Raw genomic sequence first — 13,903 nt, 5'->3', positions numbered from 1 at the left:
GATTTTGAATGACCCCTATCCCCACAACAGGAGTAGGACGCATGCGCAGTACCGCCCATTGTTTGGAGCATGCTTAGTGATGGCTCTGGAGAGTCTCTTGTCTGTCGTGTCCCCAAACCGGTAAGGATGCGGAAACGCGGAGAGAGCGATGGAGCCGGCGGGTCAACGGGGAGGGTTTCTAAACACCTGGTGAAAACCTCAAGCCGCAAATACGAACCTGCAGCTCCCGCGTTTGCAGCTTCGCGTAGGAGACCAAGAAACAGGCCCAAGTGAACGGCCACCATCTTGGCTTAGCAGGGCGCAGAGCGCATGCGCTGGCGGGTCGGTGACGTAACCGAGTAGGCGGACCTTTAGGGTCTTTGTTCCCAACCGAGTTCTCGGGTCCGGTCGATTCATCTGAACCCAGGTGATGTTTGCAGCCCAGAGGAATCCATGGGCCTATGAGAGGTTGCAACCCCTGTATAGTTACCTGAAGGGCTTGGTTATAATCTTTGCCTGCCCAATGTGGAGGGACTAGGTAAGTTAGAGGATCTTATCCTGGACCTGGTCTTGGTTAAAACAACAATTTGCAGATCCAAGATGTAAGGGGCATATGGTGGGGATGGGGGTGGGTTTACACTAGGTGCCAGCCTCTTTCGCAGCCTCGTCTGTGCCTAGGTAACCGTGCACAGGGAGCAAGTGGTGTCCATCTTCCATAATTGGTGGGGACATCAGGGTTCGGAGTGTTTCATATACACGGAGAACAACATTCTAGTTGATATAGAAAGGTTCTCTGAACTCTTGTTGGGACTTTGTTGCTGATTTTCTCTTCTTTTACTTTGATTGAACCACATCTTTGGGGAAACAAGAGAAGAAAGAATGTTCCATCGGAACTAGAGTTGCCTATTCTGAATTTCTATCCTGGGCTGATAGTGGTACTGACTCTGTCAACTCCTTTTCCAGGGATTAGAAGGAGATAATTTGCAAAAATTTCTGCAGATCTGACAAAGTCACTCGATTCATCAGGACCTGAATATCATCGGCATTTGAATGTGGAAGGAGAATTTTTTGTATGTTCTGCCTGGGACTGGAAAAAAACCAACACACTCACACCCGAATGAGAGTGTTCCAGTGCCCTGATTGTCGAAAGAGCTTTAACCAGTTACACGTCCTGAAACTACATTGCACCATTCACAGTGGGGAGAAACCACACGTGTTCTGTGTGAACGAGACTTCAACTAATCATCCAACCTGGAGCGACACAAGGAGATTGACACCACGGAGAAACCATGGAAATGTGGAGACTGTGGGAAGGGATCCACATCACCATCTGCGTTGGAAATTCATCGACGCAGTCACACCGGGGAAAGGCCGTTCATCTGTTCTGAGTGTGGGAAAGGATTCACTCGACTAACCCACCTCACTGCACACCAACTTGTTCACTCTGACACGAGACCTTTTAAATGTTTTAACTGTGAGAAGAGCTTTAAAAGAAAACAAAACCTGCTGACTCACCAGCGAGTTCACACTGGGGAGAGGCCGTTCACCTGTGCTGAGTGTGGGAAGCGATTCACTCAGTTATCCAGCCTTCAGTTACATCAGCGAGTTCATACTGGGGAGAAACCATTCGCATGCCCTGAGTGTGGGATGGCATTCACTCAGTTATGCAAACTGTTGGATCATCAGCGAGTTCACACTGGGGAGAGGCCGTTCACCTGTTCTGTGTGTGGGAAGGGGTTCACTCAGTTATCCACCTTGCTGAGACACCAGCGCATTCACACTGGGGTGAGACCATTCACCTGCACTGAGTGTGGAAAGGGATTCACTCAGCTTCCCCACCTCACTTCACACCAACGTGTTCACTCTGACACGAGACCTTTTAAATGTTCCGACTGCGAGAAGAGTTTTAAAGGCAAAATGGATCTGCTGACTCACCAGCGCACTCACACTGGAGAGAGGCCGTTCACCTGCTCCGTATGTGGGAAGGGATTCATTCAGCATTCCCTCAGGCTAAAACACCAGCGCGTTCACACCAGGGAGAGGTCGTTCACCTGCTCCATCTGTGGGAAGGGATTCTGTCGTTCATCCACCCTGCAGACACACCAGCGAGCTCACAGGTTACAGGGCTTGGATTCTGCAGTTACTGCTGCTGTTAATCACATCCAGGACTGAACCATGTTCAATCTGAAAGTTGGAGTTTATTTCTGTTAGAACATAAGAACTAGGAGCAGGAGTAGGCAATTCAGCCCCTCGAGCCTGCCCCGCCATTCAATACAATCATGGCTGATCTCGTTTCGGCCTCAACTCTAATTTCCTGCCCTCTCCCCATAACCTTTCAACCTGTTACTAATTAAAAATCTGTCTTTCTCCTCCTTAAATTTATTCAGCATCCAGGCATCCACTGCATTCTGAGGTAGTGAATTCCACAGATTCACAACCCTTTGAGAAAAGTAATTCCTCCTCATCTCTGATTTAAATCTACCACCCCTTAGCCTAAAACTATGGCCTCTCATTCTAGAATGCCCCACAAGGGGAAACATCTGCTCCACATCTACTCTGTCTATCCCCTTTAGCGTCTTATATACCTCAATTAGATCTCCTCTCATCCTTCCAAACTCTAGACTGTTTAGGCCTAAACTGCTCAATCTCTCCTCATAAGACAAGCCCCGCATCTCTGGAACCAATCTAATGAACCTCCTCTGAACTGTCTCCAATGCAACTACATCCTTCCTCAAGTAAGGGGACCAAAACTGTGCACAGTATTCCAGGTGTGGTCTCACCAATGCCTTGTACAGTTGCAACAACACTTCCCTATTTTTATACTCTATTCCTTTAGCAATAAATGCCAAAATTCCATTTGCCTTCCTTATTACCTGCTGTACCTGCATACTACCTGCTGATGTAAATAATCCCTGTAACTGGGCTGGAGTTTAATATTCTGGATAGCACTGTTGGTGTACCTACAGCACTGTGGGTGTACCTGCACCACATGGACTGCAGCGGTTCAAGAAGGCAGCTCATCACTACTCAAGGGCAATTAAGGGTGGGCAATTAATGCTGGCTCAGCCAGCGAAGCCCACATCCCATGAATGAATAAAAAAAATATATAAGTTAAATAAATCAGCTTAGTGTCAAACACACATTGTCCGAGTCCTTGATTTCTCTAAGATAGGAGGAGACTGATTGATGTCCTGTTATCAACTGTTCCATTTTTGGACCTTTTCTCCTTTGTTAATGGTATTTATATGGCGCCTTTCACAACTTCAGGATGGCCCAAAGTGCTTTACAGCCAATGAAGTTTTTTTGAAGTGTAATCACTGTTGTAATGTAGGAAATGCAGTCACCAAATTGTGCACAGCAAGATCCCACAAATAGAAATGTGACTGAGACCACATAATCTGTTCAGTGATGTTTGTTTGGGGATAAATTTGAAGCAGTACAGCAAAGAGAACTCCCCTGCTCTTTGGAATAACATTCTGGGAACTTTTACACCAACTGAGAGGGCAGACGAGGCCATAGTTGAAGGTCTCAACTGGAAGACGGGTTCTCTGACAGTGCAGTGCTCCCTCAGTACTGCAATAGAATATCAACCTGGATTTTATGCTCATGTTTCTGGATGTGGATTTGAACCCACAACCTCCTGACTCAGAGATAAGAATGTAACCACTGAACCACAACTAACACCTCATCATTACTCTAGATTATTTCAGTTCTCGTATCTTCATTTACTCTCATGGACAATTGTAAGATTTTAGTCCAGGAGTCACAGATTATCCAAAAAGGGAGTCAAAGTCGTAGGTGATTTTAAAGCATTTTATTAACAAGCAACAGTTTTGATATGATACGTCAGTTAAGTAGGCAGAAAAGACATATGACCCATAACAGGTGAGAATGGTTTACTGGTCCCAGATCAGGGGGATGCTGATCTCTGTGGCTGGAGGTGGCAGTCTCCTCAAAATGGTTTACTGGTCCTGGATCAGGGGGATCCTGATCTCCGTGGCTGGAGGTGGCAGTCTCCTCAGAATGGTTTACTGGTCCCGGATCAGGGGGGATGCTGATCTCCATGGCTGGAGGTGACAGTCTCCTCGGAATGGTTTACTGGTCCTGGATCAGGGGGGTGCTGATCTCCATGGCTGGAGGTCACAGTCTCCTCGGAATGGTTTACTGGTCCCGGATCAGGGGGATGCTGATCTCCGTGGCTGGAGGTCACAGTTTCTCAGTCTCCTTGAGCCAAAGTGTTTGGCCGAAGCCAACATGCATCATTTTGAGAAGCTCTTTCCTGTCTGAAATGATTTTTCCTCTCGAAAGCCCGTTCATGTACCTTATTCCTGAGGGTCTTACGTCAATCACTTATTCACTTGTCCATTAGCAAGGGCCAGATATTCAAGAAAATCCCTGTTATTCCTATTGGAAGTCTGTTAAGTCATTTTGTGGCTCATTGCTTGCTACGACATCCTGTTTAATCTTTATTCAGACAGTTGGTTTACATATGGGTCATGAGATTTCCCACCCCACCAAGTTTGTCTTGTTTCAGTTTCTGTGGTAGATACATGTCCTTGTCAAAGATAATAGGCCTACACTGTCCTGTGCTTGTCATTCCAGGAAGCTTTATTCATAAGTGAGAGAGAACGTGTCAATCCTATAATAATGAATTTCTTAAGATTTTATAAGAATATTGGACAGTGATTTATTACAGATCTCCCCACCTCGAGAAGGGAATATTCTTATTGACTTCTCACAAACTGATTTCTGCTTAACCCAGCTATTTCTAAGCTATGTTTTCATAATTTCTTTATTACGTTCTGTCAATAACATACTAAAGCTACTAGAATTATCAGAATCAGCAACACAAACCATTGAGCTGCACCAAGAATAAATGTAAAAACTTTTCCAGTAAATGGTGATAACTATTGACTTTGATTCATCCTCCCCACCTGCAGTTCATCTCATAGAATTCTAAATTATTGGCAAGTCGTAAATACATATGGTTCAAACAAAAGTTCATGCATGGACTTTAAAGATTCTCCAGCTTTCTGTTCACCTGCATCCAGCTTGTGGATATTTTCTAAATCCAGATTCTATATCCCTCTCCACTTTAATTTTGCTCCCTCTGAAAGTGGCCAGGTTATAAATGCAATTTTCTTTAAAAAAAATACAAACATCTCCCAAGACATTTTACTAGTTTCATGGACACTTTCACTATGACAATTTTTTAAAAAAAATTCTTTCATGGAATGTGGCCATTCCTAATTGCACTCAGACCATTTCAGAACACAGTTAAGAGTCAACCACATTGCTGTGGAGTCACATGTAGGCCAGACCAGGTGAGGACAGCAGATTCAGTAATGAATCCAAGATTCAGTTAATTGACTTTAAATTGCACTAGCAGTCATGGTGCGATTTGAATCCATGTCTCCAAGCATTAGCCTGAACATCTGGATTACAGGTCCAGTGATATCGCAACTACACCACCATCTCCCCCTGATGGATTGACAAATTCCATTAACTTTACCCAGGCTGAGTCATTGCAATTACCATCTGGTGGTGTGATTTTGCTCTTTTATTCTAAGTGGAGAATTCCAATAATTGCCATTCCATCTCACTCATGAGCCCTGGGGGAACTTTACTGTTCAATTCAATCTTCTCAGAATGTGGTGTCTGTAGATCAGAGACAGAAGTGTTTGCCTGCATCATCACTGGGTGAAAATCCTGCAACTGCTTACCTAACAGCATTGTGGGAGCACCTTCACCACATGGACTGCAGCGGTTCAAGAAGGTCAAACATCATCTTCTCCACAGGCAACTGGGACTGACAATATATGCTGGAATCGGTGGAGAGAGAAACAAAATGAATGATTCAGGACCTGTAGAATGAATTACAGGCAACAAAAATGGTGCAAAATTTGATGATCAATATAAGCTCAAAAGCAGAAGAGCTGGTAAGCCAGCAGCACATGGTCAGGGGATGGGTAGCAGTGGAAACCTCGTTTATATATGGTTGGCAGAGGGAACAGTAAAATGCGAAACAAAACTAAAATACATTCATTATTAGAGACAGAGGAAGTTAGACAATGGCAGAGAGGTGATCAAGGAGGGCAGAGGTGAAACAGAGCAATGGATTCAGATCCACAGTAAAGGAGTAACACCAGCCCCAGAGCCATGGAACCTCTCACAGAAAACAGAGCAGAGCATGAAAAGCTATAAATTGTAAACGAATGGTCAAAAATACTCAGCTCTGAAACAATTTCAGTTTTCAATTTTAAACTCTCCTGCTGGAGCCGGCAGCTGGAAAGATATCAGGAGTTGAAAAGAAGCGCGAGAGGAGCCGGGAGTCGAAAAGGAGTGAGAGAGGAGCCAGGAGTTGAAAAAGAGCATGAGAGGAGCCGGGAGTTGAACAGAAGCGTGAGAGGAGCCGGGAGTTGAAGAGAAACGCTAGGGGAGCCGGGAGTTGAAGAGAAGCGCGAAATGAGCCGGGAGTTGAAGAGAAGCGCGAGATGAGCCGGGAGTTAAAGAGAAGCGCGAGAGGAGCCGGGAGTTGAAGAGAAACGCTAGGGGAGCCGGGAGTTGAAGAGAAACGCTAGGGGAGCCGGGAGTTGAAGAGAAGCGCGAGAGGAGCCGGGAGTTGAAAAGCGCGAGAGGAGCTGGGAGTTGAACAGGAGCGCGAGAGGTGTCGGAGGTGAAGAGAAGCTGGGAGAGCAGAGATGACTGAGGGAGTTTGGTGATGAGGGAACGAGGTGATCCTTTAAGTACTGAGAGTACAGTCGGGTAAGTATTTACTATTTTTATCGCTTATAGTTTTTAAGATCTTATTTTGTAGTTCATCATTTGTAAGGGCTATATTCTGTGACAACAAGGAGCAGGGAAGAACGGCCCTTTGGTAATTGATGTTAAGTATCTTCCAAAAGGTTTAATTTAATTTAAAGGGGTAAGCAGAAACAGGAAGGCAGATTATCTGAATGGCTATAAATTGAGAGAGGGGAATGTGCAACGAGATTTGGGTGTCCTCATACACCAGTCGCTGAAGGTAAGCATGCAGGTACAGCAGGTGGTAAAGAAGGCAAATGGCCTTCCTAGCCAGAGGATTCGAGTACAGGAATAGGGATGTCTTGCTGCAATTGTACAGGGTCTTGGTGAGACCACACCTGGAATATTGTATGCAGTTTTGGTCTCCTTATCTGAGGAAGGATGTTCTTGTTATTGAGGGAGTGAAGCAAAGGTTTACCAGACTGATTCCTGGGATGGCAGGACTGTCATATGAGGAGAGATTGAATCGGTTAGGATTATATTCGCTGGAGTTCAGAAGAATGAGGGAGGATCTCATAGAAACCTATAAAATTCTAACAGGACTAGACAGGTTAGTTGCAGGAAGGATGTTCCCGATGGCGGGGGAGTCCAGAAGCAGGGATCACAGTCTGAGGATACGGGTTAAACCATTTAGGACTGAGATGAGGAGAAATGTCTTCACCCAGAGAGTGGTGAGCTTGTGGAATTCACTACCACAGAAAGTAGTTGCGGCCAAAACATTGTATGTTTTCAAGAAGGAGTTAGTTATAGCTCTTGGGGCGAAAAGGATCAAAGGATATGGGGAGAAAGCGGCAGCAGGCTATTGAGTTGGATGATCAGCCATGTAAAGGCACTTACACATTTTAAAATTGATGATCTGCAATCAAAATTGGTTCTAGCAAGTCATAGTTAGGATACGATTAGAACCTGTGAACAGACATTAGGTTAATGAAAACAGAAAATGCTGGTAAAACTCAACAGGTCTGGCAGCATCTGTGGAGAAAGAAACCGAGTTAACGTTTGAGTCCGTATGATTCTTCAAAGCTTAAGAAGTCATACGGACTTGAAACGTTAACTGTGTTAGCATTTTCTGTTTTTATTTCAGATTTCCAGCAAACCACTCATGTGAAAAAGTTTTTTCTAACTTTTTCTAAGTTTGCTTCTTTTACAAATCACTTTAAATCTGGGCAACAACTCATTATTTCCTCATTTCCGAGGCTTGCTTAAAAGGATCTGGATGCAGAGAATTATATAAAAATAGAATGTGTATTTAGCCTTTAGGGACAACACCCTGGAACGATTTGAAGAGAATCCCAAGATCTCTGAAAAGCCTACATCAATGAGAAGAAGGGGTGGGGTTGGAGGATCGCGAGGGAGCGGTTTGTCCTCCAACCAATCGGAGTGAATGAGGGGCGGGGCCAGGCTGTGACTGAAGCATACGCAATGCAGGTAATGGCGATGCAGAGGCATTTCTTCGTCAGATCTGCAATCGGTAAGAGGAAGATGGCGGGACAAAGGGAGCAATGGATCCGGCGATTGGGCGGGGAGGCTTCGTAAACATGTTGGGCAAGCCCAAACCCAGAAAAAGATCTTATCGGTCCCCCGTTTGCATGGAGCGAGGCCACAGCTTCCAGACACCGGGTCGCTATGTTTATTGGGGGCAATGTGCAGCAGGCGCATGTGCGGCCGCCATCTTTGTAGGGGACAATGTTTTTAATGACACGGAAAAGTTTGTTCCCCATAGTTCAGAATGGTGACAACTTGACCATCAAGCTGCATTACCCTTTAAGTCCCAGCGTCTTATTGATGAGGCAGTGCGGTGCACAGAAGGCAAGAAAAGGAAGCAAATCCTGCTCTCCTGATCCTAATGCCTCATGGGAATTTCTGCCCTATGTGTCCAAAGACCCACATCTCTGTTCAGCGAGATGAAGACCCATTGCAGAAACTCATGACACAGTAGACGTCATCCTCAAATCAAGGGACTGCTAATGACGACAAAAGGCAATGTGCAGCAGGGCACTTATGCAATCATCCTGGGCCAGGAAACATGAGAAGTGAATGTTATGAATTTCCATCATGGACTGACAGGGATAGATTTTGGAAACTCCTTTTACAGGGGGTTAGAAGGGGAGGATTCACACACACTGAACTCAAACCAAGAAAAATATTTATATTGTCTGAATTTCTGGGTTTCAGAACTTGAGTGGTGGCTGGAGTCACTGTTGTGTATCTGCGAGGCAGAGGACTACGTGGATAGCACATTTAGGGAGGTGGTCACACCGCAGGTCAGAAGCGTACAGCCAAAGAGGGAATGGGTGACCACCAGGCGGTCTAAGAGAACCAGGCAGGTAGTGCAGGAGTCCCCTGAGTCTATCCTGCTTGCTAATTGGTTTTCCATTTTGGATGCTGATGAGGGTGATAGTTTCTCAGGGGAGTGCAGCCAGAGCCAAGTCTGTGGCACCACATGCGATTCAGCTGTACGGGGGATGGGGAGGAAGAAGAATGGAAGGGCAATTGTGATAGGGGATTCCATAATCAGGGGATCAGACACGTGTTTCTGTGGCAGTAAAGGTGACTCGAGGATGGTGTGTTGCCTCCCTGGTGCCAGGGTGAAGGATGTCACGGAGTGGCTGCAGGACATCCTTCGGGGGGAGGGGGATCAGCTGGAAGTCGTGGTCCACATTGATACCAACAACATAGGTAGGAAGAGGGACGAGGTCCTGAAAGTAGATTTCAGGGAGTTAGGAAGCAAATTAAAAAGCAGGAGCTCAAGAGCAGTAATCTCAGGATTACTCCCAGTGCCACGTACTACTGAGCATGGGAATAGGAGGATTGATCGATTAAATACGTGGCTGAAGAATTGCTGTAGGAGGGAGGGCATCAGATTTCTGAGGCATTGGACCAGTTCTGGGGCAGGTTGGACCTGTACAAACTGGACAGATTACATCTTAACAGGACTGGGACTGATGTACTCACAGGGAGATTTGCTAATGCTGTTGGGGTGGGTTTAAACAAGCTTGTCAGGGGGTTTGTCCAAATTGGAAGAAAGTTAAGTTGGTAACAGGAAGTAGTATTGAGACCATAAGGCAAGAGAAACAAAGCAGAGCTTTGAGTATGCTTCGAATATGAAATGATGTCAAAAAGACAAAGTTTAGGGCACTCCATCTGAATGCGCGCAACATTCGCAATAAGGTAGATGATCTAAAGGCACAAATAGAGGTGAATGAGTATGATATAATTGCCATTACAGAAACATGGCTGCATGGTGACCAAGACTGGGAACTGAATATTCAAGAATATTCGACGTTTAGGAAGGACAGACAAGAAGGGAAAGGAGGTGGAGTTACGCTGATAATAAGGGATGGGATCAGTGCATTAGTAAGGGAGGATCTCAGATAGGGAGAACAATGCGTGGAATCTGTTTGAGTGGAGCTAAGAAACAGCAAAGGGCAGTAGACATTGACTGGAGTTGTTTACTGGCCACCAAACAGTGGTGATAATGTGGGGCATGGTATTAATCAGGAGATGAGAGAAGCTTGTAGCATGGGCAATGCAGTAATCATGGGTGACTTCAATCTGCATATAGACTGGGTAAACCAATTGAGCACTAAAGCTGTGGAAGACGAGTTTCTGGAGTGTGTTGGGATGGTTTTCTCGAGCAGTATATTGAGGAACTGACAAGAGAACAGGATATTTTAGATCTGGTATTATATAATGAAAAGAGGCTAATTAATAATCTTGTTGTAAAAGACCCTTTAGGGATGAGTGACCACAATATGATAGAATTTCACATTATGTTTGAAAGTGAGGTAGTTCACTCTGAAGCAAGCGTGTTAAAGTTGAATAAAGGAAATTATGATGGAGTGAGGGACAAATTGGCTGAGATGGATTGGGAAAATATATTAAAAGGTATGACTGTACATTGGCAATGGATAGTCTTCAAAGAACTATTACATAGCTTACAGCACCTGTGCATTCATTCGAGGTGCAAAAACCCAAAAAGTCAGTCAACCATGGCTGACAAAAGAAGTTAAGGATTGCATAAGACGAAAAGAAAAGGCTTATAAAGTTGCCAGAAGGAGTAGTAAACCTGAGGTTTGGGAGGTTTTGAGAATACAGCAAAGGAAGACCAAGAAACTGGTAAAGAAAGGGAGAATAGAATATGACTGCAATCCAGCAGAAAATATAAAAGTGGACTGGAAAAGCTTCTATAGGAATGTAAAACGGAAGTATTTGGCTAAGACAAATGTGGGTCCATTACAGGCAGAGTCAGGAGAATTCATAATGGGGAACAGAGAAATGGCAGAGAAGCTAAATGATTGGTTTGTATCTGTTTTCACAGGAAGGTAAAGGGAATCTCCCAGATTTAGAGATCCAAGGGACTAGGGAGAATGAGGAGTTGAAGGAAATTGGTATAAGTCAGAAGATTGTATTGAAGAATTTAATGGGACTGAAAGTTGATAAGTCACTGGGACCTGATATTCTGCACCCCAGAGGGCTAAAAGAGGTTGCTATAGAGATAGTGTATGCACTGGTGATCATTTTCCAAAATTCTATAGATTCTGGAATGGTTCCTGAAGATTGGAAGGTAGCAAATTTCACCCCACTATTTAAGAAGGGAGGGAGAAAGAAAACAGGGAACTACAGACCTGTTAACCTCACATCAGTAGTAAGGAAAATGCTATAATCCATTATAAAGGATGTGATAAATGGACACTTGGATAATGATCTGATTGGGCATAGTCAGCATGGATTTGCGAATGAGAAATCATGTTTGACGAACTTGGAGCTTTTTAGGATGTTACTAACAAAATTGATAAAGGAGAGTCAATGGACATGGTGTACTTGGATTTTCAGAAGGCATTTGATAAAGTCCCCCACAGGAGGTTGATTAGCAAAATAAAAGCAAATGGGATAAGAGGCAATCTACTGGCATGGATTAAGGATTGGAGAGCAGGAATAAGCAGGTTATTCTCGTGTTGGCAAGTTGTGACTTGTGGGGCACCTCAAGCATCAGTACTTGGGCCCCAGCTGTTCACAATACGTCAATGATTTGGATGTAGGGACCAAATGTAATATTTCCAAGTTCGCGGATGATACAAAGCTAGGCGGGAATGTGTGTTGTGAGGAAGATATGAAGTGGCTACAAGGGGAGGCGATGGCATAGTGGTATTGTCATTGGACTAGTAATCCAGAGAGGGTATGCTCTGGGGACCTGGATTTGAATCCGGCCATGGCAGATGGTAGAATTTGAATTCAATTAAAATCTGGAATTAAAAGCCTAAATGATGAAACCATTGTTGAATGTTGTAATGACCCATCTGGTTCACTAATGCCCCTTTAGGGAAGGAAATCTGCCATCCTTATCTGGCCAACATGTGACTCCAGACCCCACAATGTGATTGAACAAAGAACAAAGAAAAGTACAGCACAGGAACAGGCCCTTCGGCCCTCCAAGCCTGCGCCGATCATATTGCCCATCAACTAAAACATTTTGCACTTTCGGGGTCCGTATCCCTCTATTCCTATCCTATTCATGTATTTGTCAAGCTGCCTCTTAAACACCACTATCGTACCTGCTTCCACCATCTCTGGCAGCGAATTCCAGACACGCACTCCCCTCTGCGTAAAAAACTTGTCCCGCACATCACCTTTATAGTTTTCTCCTCTCACCTTAAATCTATGTCCCCTAGTAATTGACTCTTCCACCCTGGGAAAAAGCTTCTGACTATCTACTCTGTCCATGCCATTCATAATTTTGTAAACTTCTATCAAGTCGCCCCTCAATCTCCGTCGCTTTAGTGAGAACAATCCGAGTTTCTCCAACCTCTCCTCATAGCTGATAACCTCCAGACCAGGCAGCATCCTGGTAAACCTCCTCAGCACCCTCTCCAATGCCTCCATATCCTTCTGCTAATGTGGTGACCAGAATTGCACGCAATATTCCAAGTGTGGCCTAACCAAGGTTCTATACAGCTGCAGCATGACTTCCCAGCTTTTATACTCAATACCCCTGCCAATGAAGGGAAGCATGCCATATGCCTTCCTGACTACCTTATCCACCTGCGTTGCCACTTTCAGTGACCTGTGGACCTGTACACCCAGATCCCTCTGCCCGTCGATGCACTTAAGGGTTCTGCCATTTACTGTGTAATTCCTGCCTGTATTAGACCTTCCAAAAAGCATTACCTCGCATTTGTCCAGATTAAATTCCATCTGCCATTTCTCCGCCCAAGTCTCCAACCGATCTATATCCCGTTGTATCCTTTGACAATCCTCTTCACTATCTGCAACTCCTCCAACCTTGGTGTCGTCTGCAAACTTATTAATTAGCCCAGTTACATTTTCCTCCAAATCATTTATGTATACCACAAACAGCAAAGGTCCCAGCACTGATCCCTGCGGAACTCCACTAGTCACAGCTCTCCATTCAGAAAAGCACCCTTCCACTGCTACCCTCTGTCTTCTATGACCAAGCCAATTCTGTATCCATCCTGCCAGCTCACCTCTGATCCCGTGCGACTTTACCTTCTGTACCAGTCTGCCATGAGGGACCTTGTCAAAGGCCTTACTGAAATCCATGTAGATAACATCCACTGCCCTTCCATCGTCAATCATCTTTGTCACTTCCTCGAAAAACTCGATCAAGTTAGTGAGACACAACCTCCCCTTCACAAAACCATGCTGCCTCTCACTAATACGCCCATTTGCTTCCAAATGGTATTAAATCCTGTCACGAAGAATCTTCTCCAATAATTTCCCTGACGTAAGGCTCACCGGCCTGTAATTTCCTGGATTATCCCTGCTACCCTTCTTAAACAATCGAACAACATTGGCCATTCTCCAGTCCTCTGGGACCTCACCCGTAGCCAGTGAGGATACAAAGCTTTCTGTCAAGACCCCAGCAATCTCCTCCCTTGCCTCCCTCAGTACTCTGGGGTAGATCCCATCTGGCCCTGGGGACTTATCCACCTTAATATTCTTCAAGACGCCTAACACCTCTTTTTTGATCTCAACATGATCCAGGCTATCTACACACTCTTCCCTAGACAAATCGACCGCTAAGTCCTTCTCTTTGGTGAATACTGATAAGAAGTATTCATTCAGTATCTCTCCCATTTCTTCTGGCTCCACACACAGA

The 13,903-nt window shown here is 44.9% G+C and overlaps 2 protein-coding genes and 1 long non-coding RNA gene across 3 annotated transcripts in view; all 3 read left to right on the top strand.

Annotated features, from left to right (window-relative positions):
• The window catches only part of LOC144697374 (uncharacterized), a 232,790-nt gene that overhangs the window by 204,467 nt on the left and 14,420 nt on the right, over nucleotides 1-13,903 (top strand). The gene's annotated exons all lie outside the window — the stretch shown is intronic.
• Nucleotides 1,222-3,175, top strand: LOC144698442 (uncharacterized; the record flags this gene model as incomplete). Its single annotated transcript, XM_078570382.1, has 1 exon — nucleotides 1,222-3,175. A coding segment is annotated over one exon (930 nt), but the record flags the coding sequence as incomplete, so codon positions are not given.
• LOC144697917 (uncharacterized) overlaps nucleotides 8,157-13,903 on the top strand; it is a 32,075-nt gene continuing 26,328 nt past the window's right edge. Inside the window, exon 1 of the mRNA XM_078569879.1 lies at nucleotides 8,157-8,211. The gene's annotated coding sequence lies outside the window, so the exon portion shown is untranslated. The remainder of the gene's footprint in view (nucleotides 8,212-13,903) is intronic.

Source organism: Cetorhinus maximus, chromosome 23 (genome assembly GCF_964194155.1).
Source record: "Cetorhinus maximus chromosome 23, sCetMax3.hap1.1, whole genome shotgun sequence".
NCBI lineage: Eukaryota > Metazoa > Chordata > Chondrichthyes > Lamniformes > Cetorhinidae > Cetorhinus > Cetorhinus maximus.
The sequence above is the reverse complement of the archived record's forward strand: the minus strand, read 5'-3'. Positions and strand labels throughout refer to the sequence as shown.